The sequence below is a fragment of the Puntigrus tetrazona genome, chromosome 16 (assembly GCF_018831695.1).
Source record: "Puntigrus tetrazona isolate hp1 chromosome 16, ASM1883169v1, whole genome shotgun sequence".
Lineage (NCBI taxonomy): Eukaryota > Metazoa > Chordata > Actinopteri > Cypriniformes > Cyprinidae > Puntigrus > Puntigrus tetrazona.
Window position 1 is genome coordinate 28,084,594 of NC_056714.1, and position 21,644 is coordinate 28,106,237.

General features: G+C 35.6%; 1 protein-coding gene and 1 pseudogene across 1 annotated transcript in view; one reads left to right on the forward strand and one right to left on the reverse strand.

Moving 5' to 3' along the window:
* LOC122360890 overlaps window positions 1-6,181 on the forward strand; it is a 108,932-nt pseudogene extending 102,751 nt beyond the window's left edge.
* Window positions 6,182-6,291: 110 nt separating this feature from the next.
* The window catches only part of LOC122360891 (thrombospondin type-1 domain-containing protein 7A-like), a 36,487-nt gene continuing 21,134 nt past the window's right edge, over window positions 6,292-21,644 (reverse strand). The window contains 15 exon segments of the mRNA XM_043261721.1: window positions 6,292-6,424; window positions 6,502-6,562; window positions 7,665-7,878; window positions 8,889-8,971; window positions 9,489-9,569; window positions 10,572-10,745; window positions 11,457-11,631; window positions 12,870-13,015; window positions 15,333-15,450; window positions 16,564-16,679; window positions 17,666-17,771; window positions 17,774-17,809; window positions 18,925-19,078; window positions 19,156-19,289; window positions 20,454-20,459. Of these exon segments, the coding sequence (XP_043117656.1) occupies window positions 6,292-6,424; window positions 6,502-6,562; window positions 7,665-7,878; window positions 8,889-8,971; window positions 9,489-9,569; window positions 10,572-10,745; window positions 11,457-11,631; window positions 12,870-13,015; window positions 15,333-15,450; window positions 16,564-16,679; window positions 17,666-17,771; window positions 17,774-17,809; window positions 18,925-19,078; window positions 19,156-19,289; window positions 20,454-20,459 (1,737 nt within the window).

Sequence of the window (21,644 nt, forward strand, 5' to 3'; positions counted from 1 at the left end):
CAACAAATAAACTACTAAGGTTCACAATAACACTGACACTGAGATTTTTATAAAAAATTACAGTAAAACAGTAAGAATTGTGAAATATTATTACTTTTAAAGTAACCATTTTTATGTTTGAATATATTTTAAAATGTAAATTTATTCATAGGACATAAGCTGAATTTTAGCATCATTATTCCAGTATCTAATGTACAGATTATTATCAGTGTTAAAAAATGTTTTAATATTTTTGCTTAAAAATTAATACATTTTTTTCAGGATTCTTTAGGAGATTCTTTAAAAGAATGTAAGGTTCAAAAGATTAGATATTTCTGGTAATAAGCTGGTCTTAAGTGTCAATTTTTTTAATTTAAAAGCGTCATTTTAAAATCTTACTTAAAATAGTAGAGATCATTCCTAATCTATAAATTGTAATCTAATCTTTTGATTCCACTTTGTTTCTACTAATCTCCGCCATTGACTGCGTGAAATTGAAAGGTCTTAGTGTTTATTGAACAAGTTGTACAACAGAACAATGGTTGGAGCTAAACCTCATTCATCTGAATAAGTTAACGACCCGCTCTGGATCTCTAAGCTCTTCCACCTTGTTTCCAATCTCGCTGTCAACCCTGCGTCTTCTCTTCTGTTATTCTCCTCACAGTCCTCCCTCCATTTCAGTCCTGCTTTGATCTTTGGATTTAGGAAGTGTTTATGACTGCTCTGTACTCACATCTGAACCTCTGTGTGTGTGTGTGTGTGTGTGTGTGTTGTAGGAGGTGGTGTGGGGTGGGCCTGCGTTTCCGAACCTGTCGTGCTTTGTATCAGATGGCTCGGCGATGGAAGAAACAGTATTGTAGAAAGAGCTCTGTGCTCTGGATGGGACAGGTATCGATGGGATAAGAATATTGTTCTGGAGAGACCTGCACCTTACCTGCCCTGGTAAAATAAATACTTGAAAAAATGCATAAATACTTTTAAAAACCTAGCAAACAAACAAAACAATAAAAACCTTATATACAGCGTTTATTTATTTTATGCATTTTTTTTGATCAGTACACACACACACACACACACACACACACATATATATATATATATATATATATATATATATATATATATATATATATATATATATATATATATATATATATATACACATTACATTAATATACATATTGTATATGTATTTGCTATATGTATTAGAAATTCTATATAATATTTTGTTACATTTTGTCCCATAAATATATGCAAACCCGGGGTTTTAAGATATATTCATTAAATTTAATTATTGGTTCATCCTTAATAATATGTGTCATCTTATTCATTATAAATATTTGTTATACCTTAATATTGCTGTGTGTTAACACTTTCAAGTTAGTTATATTACTAGACATTTTGTTTTTGTTATTTAACTTTTTGTCATCTTATTTGAGATTTTATATCACAAATGTGTTCTATAATATATAATCTGATAATTATTCTAAAATATAATCTAAAAATATTATTTATTAAATAAGCAAATGCAATAGCCAGTTTTTTTTTCTAATACAGATATATTCTAAATGGTTGTATGTGACTACACCATAAAATATAATTTAATTATTATTAAATTAGAACCCATGGCATCCTCGGCTCTTCTGTTGGCTTATCTCTCCTGAAGTGAGCTGTTATGTCTGCCGTGTTTGATCTGCTCAGGTGACTGTTACCTGATGGAGTGGTCCCGACTGGAGCCCGTGTCTCAGGTGTGTGCGTGAAGAAGGGTCAGCGGTTGGACTTCCAGTCGGCTCAGGTCGTTCTCGGGCACGATCATCGGCTCAGGCAGGAGAACATCGCTCAGTGTCGATCAGGTGGCAGACCCGGCCCACCACCAGCGGTAGAGACCCTTCCTCTCTCGTTCCTATAAAGAACTCTGTCACTTTAATAGTTTAACATTTTATAACACATATCATTTGTTTACAATTGTATACTCGTCATTTATCATCAGTGCACTTGGACATACTTTTAAAAGGAGCGCATTGCGGAAATAATATACTGTGTGATGTAGTTACTTAGTGCATTGTTATGACATGATTGTAGTTTAAATTTATATTAAAGCATTTTGAACTTAATTTTTTTTTTTGTATGATCAAGTACATCTCTGCCATGCAATTTCACTAGTACCAGATGCATGCATGCGAAACTAAAATATCACGTTAATGTCATTTCTACTAAGTTTGTATGCTGTGTATTTGAATGTGTTTTATAATTACATGTTTATAATGACGTTGCAATTAGTACATTAAATTGTTAACTTTAAATGTAATATCGGAGAACAAACTACAGTTCAAATTACAATCAAGAACTTTACATAACATAATAAATGTGCTGCGTGTAAATGTTGAAAAATAGTCATAGTACACTGTAATGCACTTAAAAGTGACTTGGTCGGTTTTAATGTTATATTATCCAGCAAGCACAGTTTTCAAATATATAATTTTAAGTTTTATAATGAACATTAAATACAATTAAGCATACTTCTGGCATTTACATGCATGTGATTTTGCGTGAATTTGCTGTTCGAATGTCTCTGGCTTGATTTGTTACCAAGCATCTCTTTTAAAGAGACGTTCTGTTTATAAACCAACATTTTTGAAGAATGTTATGCAGCCAATCTATCGATGGTACCACGTAGGCTTCATAGTATTTCTTTCGTGCTGAAGCCAATGGCTATAAATCAGCGTGCATAATACATTTTAGCCAAGAGTACTTTTACGTTAAATTGTATTAAAACCGCGCTTATTGAGTCTCTCTACAGCTGCCTAAAGTGTATGGATTTGGAGAATGTATATTTACATTGATTTCCATCCAGATAAATTAATTATGAGTACCAGTGGATGGGCAATCCTCAACTGATCTGGTGTCAGGCTTTCGGATGGAGAATAAGCGTCACCAGGTGCGCATGATCTCATTCCTTCACACCTTTACATCAATGATGAAGAATGGCACGTGCCAGTCATAAACCATCAAAGCCAGCTAATGCATCACCGATGCGTAATGTGCTGAATTGTATTAATCAATTTCAGGATTTCAGGTTCAAAATGCAATGGAGTTTGCCTTAAATTGTGTGAGTATTTCTTTGCATTTTCACTTCTAAAGCCTTTTGCCTTCAAGGAGTCATGTTTAATGGTCTGTGGTGTGACAAATGAATTTCCTGTGGTAGCTCCTGAATAAATGAGCTCATGAAAGCTGCATGATAATATGTAATAAAAAAACTGGTTTCAGACGGGTATGTTATTGTGGCACACTACAGAACATGACTATGATACCAGCATGCAGTGTATGCTGTAAAATGTATATATAAAGATGCCGACATCGCACATTTCGAATGACCGTCGCTTTCCGCCAAGCTGAGTTGTGCGTCAAAGCTTGAAAATGATCTCTGCCTATTTGTTTCTTCCAGGTGGATGCCCTCCAGCGCTACTGCCAGTGGACCAGTCATGTGATCCGCCTTGTGACAAACCACAGTCATTTTGCTCAGGAAGTAGACACAAGGATTGTGGGATTACTGCAGAGTCTGTAACCCGCAGACAGTTGCTCAGCTGCAATTATCATAATGAATGCAACAGAAATCATGGCCGCAGGCTGTACTTTTGTTGTATTTTTGAATGCAATTGATCTGTATCTCTGTACGCTCAACAGGCTTTGAATGAGAAAAGAGGTAGTGCATGCAAAATAATGACTGTCACGAACTCTTCTGGAGTACTTCTAGTAGACTGAGTATGCTTCTTGGGATAATTTCACGTGGATCTCTCGAGCATTAGCAACAAAAGTGTGTGAATGTTTGCTTTTCACTAGGGATAATTATTTTCTTGGTCCATGGAGTGCTGCGGGGATGATTTATTTTTGTAGGCCAAGCCAGAAGTTATTATCCACACTGGTTCCTTCGACAAAAACCCAGCGTTACTTTCCCGCCCGGCTCAGCTATCGTGAAAAATGAATCTAAGATCTTTACAGATCTACGTTTAATTATTAAGTTGATCCTCTGGGTAAATGGCTGTTTATGAACACATGAAGTCTAAAATTCAATCAGCAGAAATAAAAAAGCTAAAAGTTGAGCTATAAACACACAGCCACGCACAACAATGGTCACCACCGTTAAGATTCAGCGACTCTTTAGGTGTTCCTAAAAAGCGGCCGTGTCAGGAAAGTTTGCAGGCGTGTTTCTGAGCCTTAACAAGGCTGTAAGCGAATAATGAAATAGGTTACCTTTGCAGTGGGATGGCATTTAATGGCCTCTGCAGTCAACAAAAAGACATTAAAGCAAATGTAAGCGCGTACCTGCCATGGAATAAAATGAGCATGTGTTAACCGGACCTCGTTTCGGTGCGTTTGACCAAAAACATTGACCTTTTGGAACTGAAGTGCAGAAACGTCTCGGTTTAGGGTGAATTGGAGTCTAAGCTTCGAGAGAAGCCGAAAGCACGGGCTGTATTTGCGTCTCTGCCCCTGCAGGAAGCGTGTGTCGCGAGGAGGGCTACCGAGGTGCTCGGCGAGGGGATGCTGGAGCAGTGTGCTCCCATCCCTGTGCTCGAAATCCCCACCCGCGGGGACAAATCTGATGTAGCGAAGACCAGCAGGGTAACAACCCCACCCTGCCCACCTGGCCACAGCCTGGCGTTGACTGCCTGGTACCTGCAACCTTTGGACCAGGTACATGTTTCATTTCAGATTCTTTAGTCCAGTTTCTCATGCATATTTTTATTTAGTGTACTCAAGGTCAGAGAATTTATGTTACTCAGCAAACACATTTAAAGCATTAAGCAGATTTTTAAAAAAAATTTTAGTCCTGTAATTACATATTGCAATTTTCTTTCTACCACAAAATAAATACGATGAGTAGAATTGCAAAATGTCAAGATAAATGGTGAAATATTGTTGCTGTAAATATTATTTGGCGGAAAAAGCAATACTCAGTTGTTAGTTTAAATTGGAAATAGCGATTTTATGAACTTGCAATTTAAAGAAGTAAATGTCAGGACTGCAAAATCTAAGCTGTGAATGTAAACTCAAAATTATTTATTAACAACCCGGGCAGACTTTACAATGGTTTTATTAGTTAACATTAGTTAGCTACATTTGTTAACGTGAACTAAGAATAAGCGATATTTCTACAATTAATTAATCTTGGTTAATGTTAATTTTAAGCATTTACTAATCGTTATTAAAATATGTTTGTTAACATTAGTTAATGGGGCGTGAACTAACGCGGGCAAACAATAAACAAATCTATTTTTAGCCAACTAGCGTTTAATTTTATGTTCATGTTAGTGTATATAATATAATATATTAACTAATGTTAACTAATGTTAATGAGGAGATTGTTAAAAAAATACATGTGAAATTTTAACTCACAATTACTAGTTTAGAATCATGTTAGTTTAGATTAGCAATTTTAAAAGAGTCAGAATTGAGATTTAAATGAGAATTCTAAATTTAAAATTCCAATTTCCAAAACATAAAGTTCAGAGAAAAAAGTTTGAATTCAAGATAAAAGTTTTAGAAGATATAAACTGCTACCCAATCAAATCTAAATTCTAAGCAAAAAAGATATACAAATTTTTGCGATATTAAAAAGAGATTATGAATTGTAGAGATAAAATGCATAAGCGCCATTACAAGCTTCTTAGAGTTTTTATTTAAAGTCTCTTGTAGATTTGTTTTAAGTTTGAACTACTTTATAAACAGCCTGAGAAAATGGCGTGGCATTAACTCACAAACCAGCTTCATATAGTTTGCATTTTGCTTCAGTTTGATGGCTTACGCTGAATATCTTTGATCTCTATAGACGGAAAGCTGAAGACGTGGGTGTCACGGCGTGGCGGCGGGAGTTTGTCCTCCTGGTATTTATCGTGTCCAATGATTTTACCTCGCATGGTAAAACGACAACCCTTTCCGTTCTCTTCACCGCCACTCCTTTTATTTTTCTCATTCACTCCATCACGTTCGTTTGGTTTTGCTTTCCTTTAACTCGCATCCCATCCTCATCGCCCGAGCAGCAGTTACTGTGCCATCGCTCCTTTCGGGGCGCCAGATTCTTGCCAACAGTGCGGTGGTGTGGATGGGCCAAGACGCCCATGAGCTGACCTACACCTGCCCTGAGTGCCGGCAGCCGATCAAGAGTCAAGGGCCAGTTAAAGGCTGCAGAAACAGGCTCTGATGTCCTCTGCCTCGTGCCTCACACTCGGTTTGTGCCCTTGCGTTCTGATGCTAAATGCGTCGGGCGTAGGCGATGAAGGCACGGGCGAAGGACATCAGAGCTCTGCGGCGCTAACTGGCGCCGACTCTGACAACGCGACGCCTGGGCAGGTGGAAATCGCTCATGGAGCGACAACCTCCGCCGCATGCTGTTGGCGAAATCTGGCGTCGGCAGCGAATGGCCACGGCAACACTGCTGTGCGAGCTGAGGTAAGGATCTTGATTAAAAGCAAGATGAAAATAAAGTGGCGATGAAGGCGCGAAAGAATTGTCGATTCTTACCATGCGGTATCGTGACCTGATAAACTACCGGGGAACTCCGCGCCTCCGTTACCATTTCCGTCTATAGAAGATCAAAGATATCAGCTCAATGAAGCAAATACAAACTACATGAAGCTGGTTTTAATGAGTTAATGCCAGCCATTTTCTCAGGCTATTTATAAAGTAAGTTAAAGTAACTACAGACTTTAAATAAAAAACTCTAAAGCTTGTAATAGTTTGCTAGCTCTCACAATTCATAACTTTTAATATGTAAAGATTTATCTTTTGTAGAATCTTAGATTTGATTGAGTAACAGCCTATCTTCTAAACTGTCTTGGAATTCAAACTTTTTTTCTCTGTTTTTGCGTTTAATTCTGGAGTACAAATTTAGAATTCTCAGTTTAAATCTGTAATTCTGACTTAAAGTATGAAATCTAAACTAACATGATTCTAAACTAGTAATTGTGAGTTAAAATTTCACACATGTATTTTTTTAACAACTCCCCCTCATTAACATTAGTTAACATTAGTTAATATATTATATATTATATATTAATTAACATGAACATAAAATTAAACGCTTAGTTAATAAAAATAGATTTGTTTATTGTTTGCTCATGTTAGTTCACGCCCATTAACTAATGTTAACAAACATAATTTTAATAACGCATTAGTAAATGCTTAAATTAACATTAACTAAGATTAATTAATTCTGTAGAAATATCGCTTATTCTTAGTTCACGTTAACAAATGTAGCTAACTAATGTTAACTAATAAACCCTATTGTAAAGTCGGCCCGAAGTTGTTAATAATAATTTTGAGTTTACATTCACAGTTTAGATTTTGCAGTCCTGACATTTATTTCTTTAAATTGCAAGTTCATAAAATCGCTATTTCAATTTAAACTAACAACTGAGTATTGCTTTTTCCGCCAAATAATATTTACAGCAACAATATTTCACCATTTTTATATCTTGACATTTTGCAATTCTACTCATCGTATTTTATTTTGTGGTAGAAAGAAAATTGCAATATGTAATTACAGGACCAAAATTTTTTTAAAAAATCTGCTTTAATGCTTTAAATGTGTTTGCTGAGTAATATAATTTCCTCTTACCTTTGAGTACAATTAAATAAAATATGCATGAGAAACTGGACTAAAGAACCTGAAATGAAACATGTACCTGGTCCAAAGGGTTGCAGGTACCAGGTGATGCCCGGCGCGCCAGGCTGTATTGTGGTGGGCAGGGTGGGGTTGATGGCCCTGCTGGTCTTCACATCAGATTTCTTGTCCCCTGCGGTGGGGATTTCGAGCACAGGGATGGGAGCACACTGCTCCAGCATCCCCTCGGCCGTGAGCACCTCGGTGTAGCCCTCCTCGCACACACACACGCCTTCCTGCAGGGGGCAGCAGAGACGCAGAAATACAATCGTGCTTTCGGCTTCCTCTCGAAGCTTGTGACCCAATTCAGTCCTAAAACCGAGACGTTTCTGCACTCTCAGTTCCAAAAGGTCAATGTTTTTGGTCAAACGCACCTGAAACGAGGTCCGTGGTTAACACGTGCTCATTTTATTCCATGGCAGGTAATGCGTGCCATACATTTAAGCTTTAATGTGTCTTTTTTGTTGACTGCAGAGGCCATTAAATGCCATCCCACTGCAAAGGTAAACTCATATTCTCATTATTCGCTTTTACAGCCTTGCTGCGTTCAGAAACACGCTCTTGCAAACTTTCCGATCACGGCCGTTTTTAGGTAAACACCGAAAGAGTCGTTGAATCTTAACGGTGGTGACCATTAAGTTGTGCGTGGCTGTGTGTTTATAGCCTAACTTTAGCTTTTTATTTCTGCTGATTGAATTTAGACTTCATGTTCATAAATGTTTCGCTCATTTGTGAGGATCAACTTAATAAACGAAACGCGTAAGATTCAGAAGATTCAGATTCATTTTCTACGATAAAGCGTGAGCCGGCGGGAAAGTAACGCTGGGTTTTTGTCGAAGGAACCAGTGTGATATTAACTTCTGGCTTGGCCTACAAAAATAAATCATCCCCGCAGCACTCCATGGACCAAGAAAATAATTATCCCTAGTGAAAAGCAAACATTCACACACTTTTTTGTTGCTAATGCTCGAGAGATCCTACGTGAAATTATCCCAAGAAGCATACTCAGTCTACCAGAAGTACCTGTATTATTCGCACAGTCATTATTTTGCATGCACTAATTCTTTTCTCATTCAAAGCTCGTTGAGCGTGCTACAGAGATACAGATCAATTGCATTCAAAAATACAAACAAAAGTACAGCTCATGGCCATGATTTTCTGTTGCATTCATTATGATAATTGCAGCTGGAGCAACTGTCTGCGGTTACAGACTCTGCAGTAATCCCACAATCCTCTTGTGTCTTACCTCTGAGCAAAATGACTGTGGTTTGTCACAAGGCGGATCACATGACTGGTCCGTCCCTGGCAGTAGCGCTGGAGGGCATCCACCTGGAAGAAACAACAGGGCAGAGATCATTTTCAAGCTTTTGACGACAACTCAGCTTGGCGGAAAGCGATCGGTCATTCGAAATGTGCGATGTCGGCATCTTTATATATACATTTTACAGCATACACTGCATGCTGGTATCATAGTCATGTTCTGTAGTGTGCCACAATAACATACTCCGTCTGAAACCAGTTTTTTTATTATTATTATCATGCATGCAGCTTTCATGAGCTCATTTATTCAGGAGCTACTGTACAGAAATTCATTTGTCACACCACAGGACCATTAAACATGACCTCTTGAAGGCAAAAAGGCTTTTAGAAGTGAAAAATGTGCAAAGAAATACCACAGCACCTAAGGCAAACTCATTGCATTTTAACCTGAAATCTCGAAATTGATTAATACAATTCAGCACATTACGCATCGGTGATGCATTAGCGGGCTTTGATGGTTTATATTGGTACGTGCCATTCTTCACTGGCTGATGTAAAGGTGTGAAGCAAATGAGATCATGCGCACCTGTGACGTTTATTCCATCCGAGCGCTGACACCAGATCAGCTGAGGATTGCCCATCCACTGGTACTCATAACACTCCCCATCTGGATGGAAATCAATGTAAATATACATTCTCCAACCATACACTTTTAGGCAGCTGTAGAGAGACTCAATAAGGGTGTTTTAATACAATCTCCTTTAACTAAAAGTACCTGGGCCAAAACGTAAGCCAAGTGCACGGCTGACGATAGCCATTGGCTTCCACAGTACGGAAAGAAATACTATGAAGCCTACGGGTACCATCGACAGATTGGCTGCCAACATTCTTCAAAAAATGTTGGTTTGCAACAAGTGAACTGTCTCTTTAAAAGAGATGCTTTGTAACAAATCAAGCCAGAGACATTCGAACAGCAAATTCACGCAAAATCACATGCATGTAAATGCCAGAAGTATGCTTAATTGTATTTAATGTTCATTATAAAACTTAAAATTATATATTTGAAAACTGTGCTTGCTGATAATATAACATTAAACCGATTCAAGTCACTTTTAAGTGCATTACAGTGTACTATGACTATTTTTCAACACATTTACACGCAGCACATTTATTATGTTATGTGTAAAGTTCTTGATTGTAATTTGAACTGTAGTTTGTTCTCCGATATTACATTTAAAGTTAACAATTTCAATGTACTAAATTGCAACGTCATTATAAACATGTAATTATAAACACATTCAAATACACAGCATACAAATTTCAGTAGAAATGACATTAACGTATATTTTAGTTTCGCATGCATGCATCTGGCAATTATGAAATTGCATATAGAGATGTACTTGGATCATACAAAAAAAAAAAAAATTAAGTTCAAAATGCTTTTAATATAAATTTAAACTACAATCATGTCATAACAATGCAATTAAGTAACTAAGCATCACACAGTATATTATTTCCGTAACAAGCGCTCCTTTTAAAAGTATGTCCAAGTGCACTTGATGATAAATGATTTATATATACACTGTAAAACAAATGATATGTGTTATAAAATGTTAAACTATTAAAGTGGAGCAGAGTCTTTATAGGAACGAGAGAGGAAGGGTCTCACTGCTGCAGGGCCGGGTCTGCCACTCCTGATCGGGACACTGAGCGATGTTCTCCGGCTCCTGAGCGATGACGGCCCGAGAACGGACCTGAGCCGGACTGAAGTCCAACCGCTGACCCTTCACGCACACACTCTGACACGGGCTCCAGTCGGACCACTCCATCAGGTAACAGTCACCTGAGCAGATCAACACGAGAGATACCAGCTCACTTCAGAGAGATAACAACAGAAGAGCCGAGGATGCTGCGAAGCTCTAATTTAATAATAATTCAATTATATTTTATGGTGTAGTCACATACAACCATTTAGGAATGTTATCTGTATTAGAAAAAAAAAAAAACTGGCTATTGCATTTAAGCTATTTAAGGGAATAATATTTTTTAGATTATATATTTTAGAATAATTATCAGATTATATATTATAGAACACATTTGTGATATAAAATCTCAAATAAGATGACAAAAAAAAGTTAAATAACAAAAACAAAATGCCCAAATAATATAACTAACTTGAAAGTGTTAACACACAGCAATATTGCTGTATATATAAATATTTATAATGAATAAGATGACACATATTATTAAGGGATGAACCAATAATTAAATTTAATGAATATATCTAAACCCGGGTTTGCATATTTATGGGACAAAAATGTAAACAAAATATTATATAGAATTTCTAATACATATAGCAACATATATAATAATATGTATATTAATGTAATGTGCATATATATATATATGTGTGTGTGTGTGTGTGTGTGTACTTTGGATCAAAAAAATGCAGACAAATAAATAAACGCTTCTTGTATATATAGTTTTATTGTTTTGTTTGTTTGCTAGGGTTTTTAAAAGTATTTATGTATTTTTTTCTAAGTATTTATTTTACCAGGGCAGGGTAAGGTGCAGGTCTCCTCCAGAACAATATTCTTATCTCCATCGACAGCCTGCTCCAATCCAGCACAGAGCTCTTCTTCTACAATACTGCTCTTCCCATCGCCGGAGCCATCTGATACAAAGCACGACAGGTTCCGGAAACGCAGGCCCACCCCACACACCACCTCCTACAACACACACACACACACACACACACACAGAGGTTCAGATGTGAGCACAGAGCAGTCATAAACACTTCCTAAATCCAAAGATCAAAAGCAGGACTGAAATGGAGGAGGATCAGAGAGAATAACAGAAGAGAAGACGAGGTTGACAGCGAGATTGGAAAACAAGGTGTTGGAAGAGCGAGGAGATCCAGAGCGGGTCGTTAACTTATTCAGAGCGAATGAGGTGTTTAGCTCCAACCATTGTTCTGTTGTACAATCCTGTTCAATAAACACTAAGACCTTTCAATTTCACGAGTCACGATGGAGATTAGTAGAAACAAAGTGGAATCAAAAGATTAGATTACAATTTATAGATTAGGAATGATCTCTACTATTTTAAGTAAGATTTTAAAAATGACGCTTTAAATTAAAAATTGGACACTTAAGACCAGTTTATTACCAGAAATATTCATCTTTTGAACCTTACATTCTTTAAAGAATCTCCCAAAGAATCCTGAAAAAATGTATAATTTTTACAAAAATATTAAACATTTTTTAACACTGATAATAATCTGTACATTAGATACTGGAATAACGATGCTAAAAAAATTCAGCTTTGCGTCCCAGGAATAAATTACATTTTAAAATATATTCAAACATAAAATGGTTACTTTAAAAGTAATAATATTTCACAATTTTACCGTTTTTACTGTAATTTTTATAAATAAATGCAGTCTCCCGAGTTGAACAAATCTCAGTGTCAGTGTTATTGTGAACCTTAGTAGTTTATTTTGTTGAAAAAATGCGGACATTTATTCCGATAGTCCACTAAAGACATTTTACTAACTACACGTCAGCTAGCAGTCATTAGAGTATTAGTAGACTGTCTTAATAACTTCTAACACTTGGTCCACAGCTTTTTGCAAGTATATGTCAACTTATTCTATTAAACCACTATCAGTCTATTCTGAGAGTTAGCAGACACCTAGCTGCAAATTAATGAGAATTAGTTGACTTACAGTTACCAGAACGTCTAAAGAATGCGATCGAAATAAAGCGTAACTCATAAAATTCATGAATTTTGAAATATAAACTTGACCCTCCGCAAGATCGAGTTCACCAAACTCTGAACGTTTTCTTTGAACGTGAATGCATTTCTGTGATGAAGCTTCATCCTGCAGCGCGTAAGGGTCGGATTTGATGAACTCTGATCTGTGCATTTACATTCAGCCGTTTGATCGGTAAGAACTGAGAAAGACCTCGACACGGCACTCGGACCACGGGCCGTACTGCCATCTGTAGCAGGGTCTCACAGGACACGGCTTCCACTGCTCCATCTGAGCCGGACACGGCCTGCCGTCCCCCTGAGACGCCTCAACCACCGTCCGTCTGCGCCACATCTTCCCTGAGGAGTCCAGACAGAAGACAGGGAAATGAGTCTGAGCTTCAGCTCCACGGAGAGCAACACGGCCGACCTCAAATATCTTCTTCTGTTCTATTACTTTTTATTAGCGCTTTGTAATAAAGGTTTTCGTTTACATAATACATCTGTGTGTACTGTGTATATTTATTATGTATATATAAATGCACACACATGCATGTATATATATTTAAGAATAATATATTTTTATATATGATAAATTATGTAAAAAAATAAATAAAAAAATTATATATATATATATATATATATATATATATATATATATATATATACACACACACACACACACACACACAAATGCATATATATTTTCAAAATATTTACTGTATGTGTGTGTATTTATATATACATAATTAATATACACCGTATACACACATATATTACAAAAATATTAAAGAAAAGCATAAACCATTACAACAAACAAAAACGTTTATTATGGAACTTTTATTAATCATGATTACTCATTTGACGGCACTACTTTTTATATAGTTATAAATACTTCACCACTATAATTTCTTCTTTTTTTTTAGAAGAGACTTTTTACAGTATTATAGAAAGCTTTGGGGTCAAAGTGATTTTTTTAAGTTTTAAAAAGAAGGCCCTTTTATCAAAACTAAAGTAAGAAAACAGGAATATTCTGAAATAATATTAAAATTTAAAATAGCAGTTTTGTATTTAAATATACTTTAAAACCTAATTTATCATTGTGATGCAAAGCTAAATTTTTTTTAGCATCATTACTCAGTGTCACATAACCCTTGGGAAATCATTTTAATACGCTGAAATAGTTGTGCAGTTTCTGCGGAATCCATGATACTCTTTTTTCAAGGCTCCTGGATGACTCGAAAGTTCAAAAGAACAGCATTTATTTAAAATATCAATCTTTTGTAACATTACAAATGTTGCTGATGCCACTTTTGATAAATGCACTGCATCCTCGCTGGATACGATTATTAATTTCTTTCCAAAAAACTAAATAAATAAAAAAAACTTGCCGACCCCAGACTTTTGAATGATAGTGAAAAATAAAGTCACAAAAGTTTGGATTTTTTTGGAGTGATATATGACCTGATCCTGTTTTTGACAGATTTGGTGCTCTGCGCGGGCACACACACACACACACACACACACACACACACATCTCCATACACTCATCTCTCAGTTTCTAGCTCAAGGCACGGCAGTCTCAGATAACTCTCTAGCTCATCCCACATGTGTTTAGCATAAAACTGCACACAATGCACCGCCTTCTGTCTCGCTCTGCTTTTTCTGCCTTATCTTAGAAGTGTTTGGCAGGCAGACTGTCAGTTTCTATCTAGCGCTGCTTCCATCTGTTTTCGCGAACAGTACCTCTTCTCAGAGTCCACCATTTCATCTCGTGTTTCCGAATTCTAGTTCCATCCTCCTATGCTGCCTTTTCTTTTTATCTTTTCCCGCGTGCTCAATTTCACAGCCTACGTACTTCTTCTCGATCGCGCTAGCAACACCAAGGCCATTGTTTTGCTGCTTTCTTCGCTTTGAAATCGCAAAATAGCAAGTCAGTTGCTATTTTAAGGCGTTTAAAAATTTTGTGTATGCGATTTACTGGCCATTTACGAATGTCCCAATTTATAAAAACAATACTTTTTATGCTGCATATGATGCTTTTGTAACGTTAAAGGCTCAGGACGCTGCTTTAAATCAAATCGGCCAATCACGGCAAATTAGCATCGCGTAAACGAGGGCTTCGTTTAATGAATCGTTGAACATATTGTCTGGGAGTCGTTGAACAAATGAGGTAAAAGTAAATGCATATATATATATATATATAAAAAAAAACGACTTTGCTTGCATGCCAACCTGTTGTTTGGGACGCCCAAACCCAAAATATGAACCTTTCATAATCCATAATAGGGGCACTTTAAATACGAAAACAGCACAACTGTTTTGATATGCATTTATATTAATAATAATAAATGTGTCTTGAGCAGCAAATCGTTTTTCAGAATGATTTCTAAAGATCATGTGACACTGAAGCAGGAATGTTAATATATATATATATATATATATATATATATATATATATATATATATATATATATATATATATATAACATAGAAAAACAGTTATTGTAAATAGCAATATTTTTCATAATATTATAATGTTGTGCATTTTGATCAAATAAATGCAGCCTTAAGAATCGAACCGTCCTTAAACTTTTAAAACCTGTGTACCTGACAAATTAAAAATACATTTAATACAGCAGAAAGAAGCATATTTGTCCTTTTATCCAGGCTTCACCTTCAAGGCCACAGGTCTGTGAGCAGTCTGACCATGCTGACCAATCAGAGAGCTGGCAGTTGACTGGACACTCCACCGTACAGGAAGCGTTCATCTGCCATTTCTTCTCCAAGCGCAGCTGCAGAAAGAAATAAGACAAGAAATGAGCATTCATGAAAAAAAAAAAAATTTTGTACTCAAAGTAGTTCCACACCAGAGAGATCTGTAACCCTGGTATAAAGTGGACTGGTTGAAAACTGGGTTACAGGGTTAATATGCCATGCATATGTTTTATCGCCCACAGGGTCCAATTAAAATGACCAGAGCTGTGGGGTTTTGACTGATCTTTTGCCATCTCTTTTCATTAACCTACAGTTTAAAATGGCACAAAATAACCTTGCTTCTTCTCCACTTGATCTCAATATTATACTGGTAGATATACTTCAGAAGTGCAGATTTAGAGATTTAAACGTTACATTTTTGCTTTTTATGCATTAGTTTGCTCGGGCACATTGTAGAGGAATATACAATTTAATTTGGGGTTAGTAAAATGCAGTTTTATATATATATTGCCAGTTTTATTCATCAAGGATTAACCGAAATCATCCAAAGTGACAGCAGAGACATTTTTAAGTAAAAAAAAAAATCTATTTCAAGTAAACGCTGACCTTTTGAAATTTCTATTCATCAAAGAATAAAAAAAATAACTGTCACGGTTTCCAATATTAGGAGCAACTGTTTTCAAATTATGCAAATCAGGATATTAGAGTGATTTCTGAAGACTGAAATAACTGGCGGATAAATAAAAATCTATTAAATAAATAAATAAATAAATAAATAAATAAATAAACGAAATGTTAATGATAATTTACAAAATTATTGGTTTTTTTTTTCTGAGCAAAAGACACTTAAAAAAAAATCCTTTGAATAGTTTTTCATATCTAAAAAATCATAAAACACCATTCAAAGAATTTGGTTACATACATAAACTATCTGTTTAATTTGTCTTGAGAAATCCGTTAAATAATTCAGTCTGAATAATGTTTTACTTCAAAAACATTCATCATTTTAGTAAACTATATATTAAAGAAAATCTCTCAATGATTTAAAACGATCAAAATGCGATGACATCCCCGCGATATTAAAACAGTCTTTTCATTAACGCTGAATCAGACGCTATTCTCTTTCTGGCACTGAGAAGAAAATAACGAATTTCATAAAAGAGGCAGCGTCTGTAAATAAATGCGCAAACCTTCTCGCAGTACTTGAGGTCGACAGATTTGCCGTCACTTCTAACGCAGTCCAGCATCCTCGTCTTGAGACCGATTCCACACACAGCGCTGGCACTTAATTGGCATGTGCTCCAGTCTGAGAGTACACACACACACACACACACACACACACGCACACGCACAGATTTCACCCTGCGGGTTCTCATTAAACTGCACGTCTGGGTCAGAGGTCGCCCGCGCCGCCGCGAGCGGACGGTTTGAGGACACAGTGGCACCGCTGCGCTTCGCTTTGACGCTCTTGGAGGGGAACCGTGAATGAAGTCGGAGCTCCAGTAATGATCCAAACTCCTGAATGACTCATTCAACTCAAAACAGTGAGAGAAAAGGAAGCGCTGCGTGGAAAATGCCCGGACTGGAAGAGCTAAAAAACAGCAGGCGGCCAAGGAGCAGGAGCAAAAGCGTTCAAGTCAGCAAGAAAAGCCACTCACAAGCTATCTTACTGCAGTACCGTGGAGCATTTTTTAGAGACAAAATGTGGCAAAAAGAGTTATTTTAATTACCGATTTGGATCATTAATAAAACTAAAGAATGCAATTTGGCAAACCATTTGACAAAATTTAAGCCGACCATAAATATTACGATTATTTTATCATGTTAATGTACAAATGATTCTTTTTTGTTTTGTTTTTTTTTCACCGTGAAAAATTTCAATACTCATATTTCCAGAAGCGTACGTATCTGTAGTCAGCATTAGTAGCAATAATTTAAAATTCGATTAATTTTGTTTCGTTTAAAAAATAAATAATAAAATAATATACATGATATATTTTTAGTTCTGCACAATTTAGCCAATAAAAACAATAATACTGATCAACCGACAAACTAATAAACAGATTAAAATGAATAAAAAGCTACATTAAATACAAAAATAAACAGCCTTATTGTTATAAAGTACATTATGCAGCCCTACAAACAAGCACATTTACGAAACGGATGTATTTATTTATTTATAGTTAAGTATTTCTTTCTTTATTTTGCTTATTTACTTTACTTTGCATTTTAATGAGAACTAGAAAGTCGGATTGAGTAGTTAGGAAAGCCGTTTAGTTCTCTCCCACTCACCGGTGATGTTGTAGCTGTAGTGAAAACAGTTTCGGTTCAGGAAGCAGGGCTCGGTCTGCATGCTGACCGGACAGTCCTCTCCTTCTTTAGGCAGACGCAGCGCAAAGCGCCGTCTCTCTCCCGGTCTCCTCTTCCAGAACACGGCTTTAAGAGGCAGATAAAACGGACCGCTGTTCATCCAGGCCAGCGAGCTCATAATTCTCTCGTATTTCTCCTCAAGCTGTTCATTTACTGCCTAAAAAGTGACCTGCTCTCATTTTTTATGCCACTATTTATGTCTCAATGTCAGCTGGCTCTAAGTGAAACCATATAAGCCCAGGATAAAATGATGCCCCTGTTCGCGTAAGCCAAAAATGTTATTGCTCAGACTGCTCAAGGGTTTTAAAGGATTTCTTAGATGTCTCAGACGCTTAGGATAAAAAAAAAAAAAAGGAGTTGTTCGTGTTAATCAGTGTTGCTATTGTTTTAAGGGGTTTTGAATAAAGCAGGTATTGAAATATAAGCATTAGATTAAAAAAAATGTGAATATTGATGAATAATTGGTGAATAATTGAAATAAATATACTTTTGCATAAAAATTAAGTTCAAATTATAACTATAATATAATAAATAAGGAAATTAAAGATATAAAATAATACTTGTAAAATTACAAAAGCACAATTATTAACACTATTACACTATTTCGGACCGAAATACAATAAACTATAAATGTTACAAATATATTTTTCTAAAAAAAAAAAAAAAAATTAAAATACTTATTACTTATTATAATTAGAAAATAATAATTGATAACTGAATTGTTACGTTAACTGAATTACTAAATCGATTTAAAAAAAATTTAATTGAAGTAAAAAACATTCAAAAGAAAAATTTAATTGAAAAACCTTCGCAACTAACAAAAATAAACTGTTGTAAGTTAAAGTACTGCAGTTAAAGCTTAAGATAAAACCGAAATAAAAATAATTATAACACAAAAAAACCTCTTAAAATGTATGTTTTAAATAGAAAATATTGTGCATAATGCTTTAAAATAGAGCTGATAGTGGTTTAGTTGTTTCTCTTCTGAAAAATGTTTATGCTGTTTTTTGTTTCAGTTTTTTTATGACTGCAGACACCGCTCTCTTGGCAAATCTGACGCGCTAACAAACCGCTGAGATCTCCTCTGAAGTATGACATTGCCAGGGTTTTTTCTGAGAAGGCATAAATATTACGGAGATCAAAATGATGCAGAGTTTAAACGGATGAGAGCTAATCCTGACCAGGTCACACGGGGTCCAGGGGCTCCAGTCGGACAGCACACAGTCCTCGGGACAGGGCAGACGGCTCTCCCTCGTCCCCTGCGGCATCTCCTCTGGATCACACAGATAGTCCTCCACTGCGTCGGAGGGACCGTCCACTGTGTTCAACATACACCTGCGAGACCGTCAAAGGCAGTAGAGTACAGTAAGTGCAGTCCAGTAAACATAAGGAAAGGCATCTCGGACGCTCACCTGACTCTTCTGGTCTGAACGCCCTCTCCACAGTTCTCCTTCAGATCCACGTTACTGACCTTCCACACGCTCCAGGGTTCAGCGACCCAGATATACTGACTGCAGTCGCTGACGCACGGGACCACCTCGTACACCTGAAACACCACGCAATACAACACTTCTCACTGGCGCAGAGGAGAGTGCTTGGAAAGAACCCGCTCAGAGGAAGGTCAAGCTAAAATGTTACCGCGTGGGACCTGCTTTATTTCTTATTCCACACGTGTGCACCACGTTTAATACGAATGACTGCAGTTTTTGCAGCCACTAGAATTCAGGACATGTCTAAAAACAGTTTCTGTGATTTTCACAACAAATAAATAAAATTATTTAAAAAAAACAAAAACAAAAAAAACATAATAGAACAAAAAAAACAAAAAAAAATAAATAAAAAGCTAAATTAAATAAGCAAAAATAAATAAGCAAACAAACAAATGTCCGGATTAAAATAAATAATAAATAAAAACACATTACATTAAATAGAAAGCAAAATTGAACAAAAAAATAAACAAACATTAAAATATGCATTAAAGGAAATAAAAGTGAAAAATAAAATGCAAACAAAAAATCAGCAAATTTATCTATCTATCTATCTATCTATCTATCTATCTATCTATCTATCTATCTATCTATCTATCTATCTATCTAAATAAATATTTCTTTATTTAAGTGCACCAATTGCCAGTGCGCCATGTGGGACACACAATTTTTGGAAAGTAGGCTACTTTTAAAATTTTAAGTCTAAATTTAAGACTAAATTAAAAATTAAATTAAAGTTAACTAAGTTAATCACAATAAATAAAAACACTTGAATATTAATAACAACTTATTGTCATAATTAGTTTAATTAAAAAAACACATGGTGGTAAATAAATAAAAACACACTAAAAGCAAACAAATAAATATCCAGATTACAATAAATAATAAATAAATAAAAAGACATTGAATTAAATAGAAAGTAAAAGTAAATAAAAATTAAAAAAACAAATATACAGATTAAAGTAAATAAATAAATATACATTAAAGGAAATAAAAGTGAAAATTAAAATACCAAAAATAAACAAACAAACAAACAAACATACAGATTTAACTTTCTAAATAAATAAATAAATATTATTATATTATTATTTTATTATTTATATAATATTATTAATTATATAAACTATTTATTTATTTAAGTGCACCAATTGCCAGTGTGCAAAAAAATGAAACAAATAAAAAAAAGACAGAAATGCAGAAAAAACTGAAGAAAGTGTTTTTACCTGTGCCTGTAGCCGAGCAGCATTATTGGAGAGTTAGAGAAAATGTCATTATAACATCTGTGTGCAGAGACCAAAGCACCGTAAACAGACTGTTCAGTTACAAATGCACTTTCTAATGTTGTTTCATTTTAAGAAACGCCACTGCTTGAACTCAACATGAAAATTTTGATTTCACTTTAAAAAGTACAGAAGGCTGCGTGATTTCCTTTTCTATCCATGTTTAAATACGTTCACTGTAAAACGACCTCCAACCGCCCTAATAATCTCTTAATTAATGAAAGAAAGCTTTGAAATTAAACCAATGCCAAGAATGCGTACTTGTCAGGAGCAAAGATCTCAGAACGCTTTGATGCGGCGCCGCCTCTATTTCTAGTAAATCTCAGTAAAAAAACCTAAAAAAACTAGAGATGAAAAGACGAGGATTTCTGAATAATTTAACATTCACTTGTGAACCTATTTTTGGATCTTAATCGTGTGATTTTCACTGAATAATCAGAGCCAACGGTTCCAGAATTTGAGGGAAACTTTGAACTGTTCCGAAGCCTAGTGAACTGCCGATGTAGGCAGTATTTTAAGATATCACAGGTGCGCTAAGACGCCTTAAGCATGCTTGCCTGCTGATACCTTCTTTTGGACAAATTTGTAAAGTGTACCGCTTCATATGTCCTTTGGCAATCCCACAATGCATTACAATGCACTCCATCCGAACTACAGTATCCAAAAATATAGCGTACTTATAATTCATTCAACATCAAAAGCAGCGCTAAATAGTTTAATCCAAATAAAAATATACTCTTTAATACAGCATTTGCACGTGATATGCACTCTTCGGTGTCACTAATATACTGCGATATTAAAGATTGTATTCATATTTTCAGTTAGATATTGCATTAGTTTACTTTGTTTCATTAATTTAATGCATTTGTCTATCATTTATTCCTTTAATTTGATCTGTTTTAGCACTTTATTGCTTTATTTCAAGCGAAACGGTTTTCCGTTTTAGTTAACGCTAATAACGCCAATGCATTTACGCTCATTAGAGTTAGCAGACACACAAACATCTACAACGAGATTGCCATCCAAAACTGTATTTGTAATGTGAATCTGATTTGTAGTTTTCAAGTCGGTTAGTATTCTATTACGTGCTGATCTCCAGGTGCTGGATCAGCAAAAGCAAGCACTCGATGCATA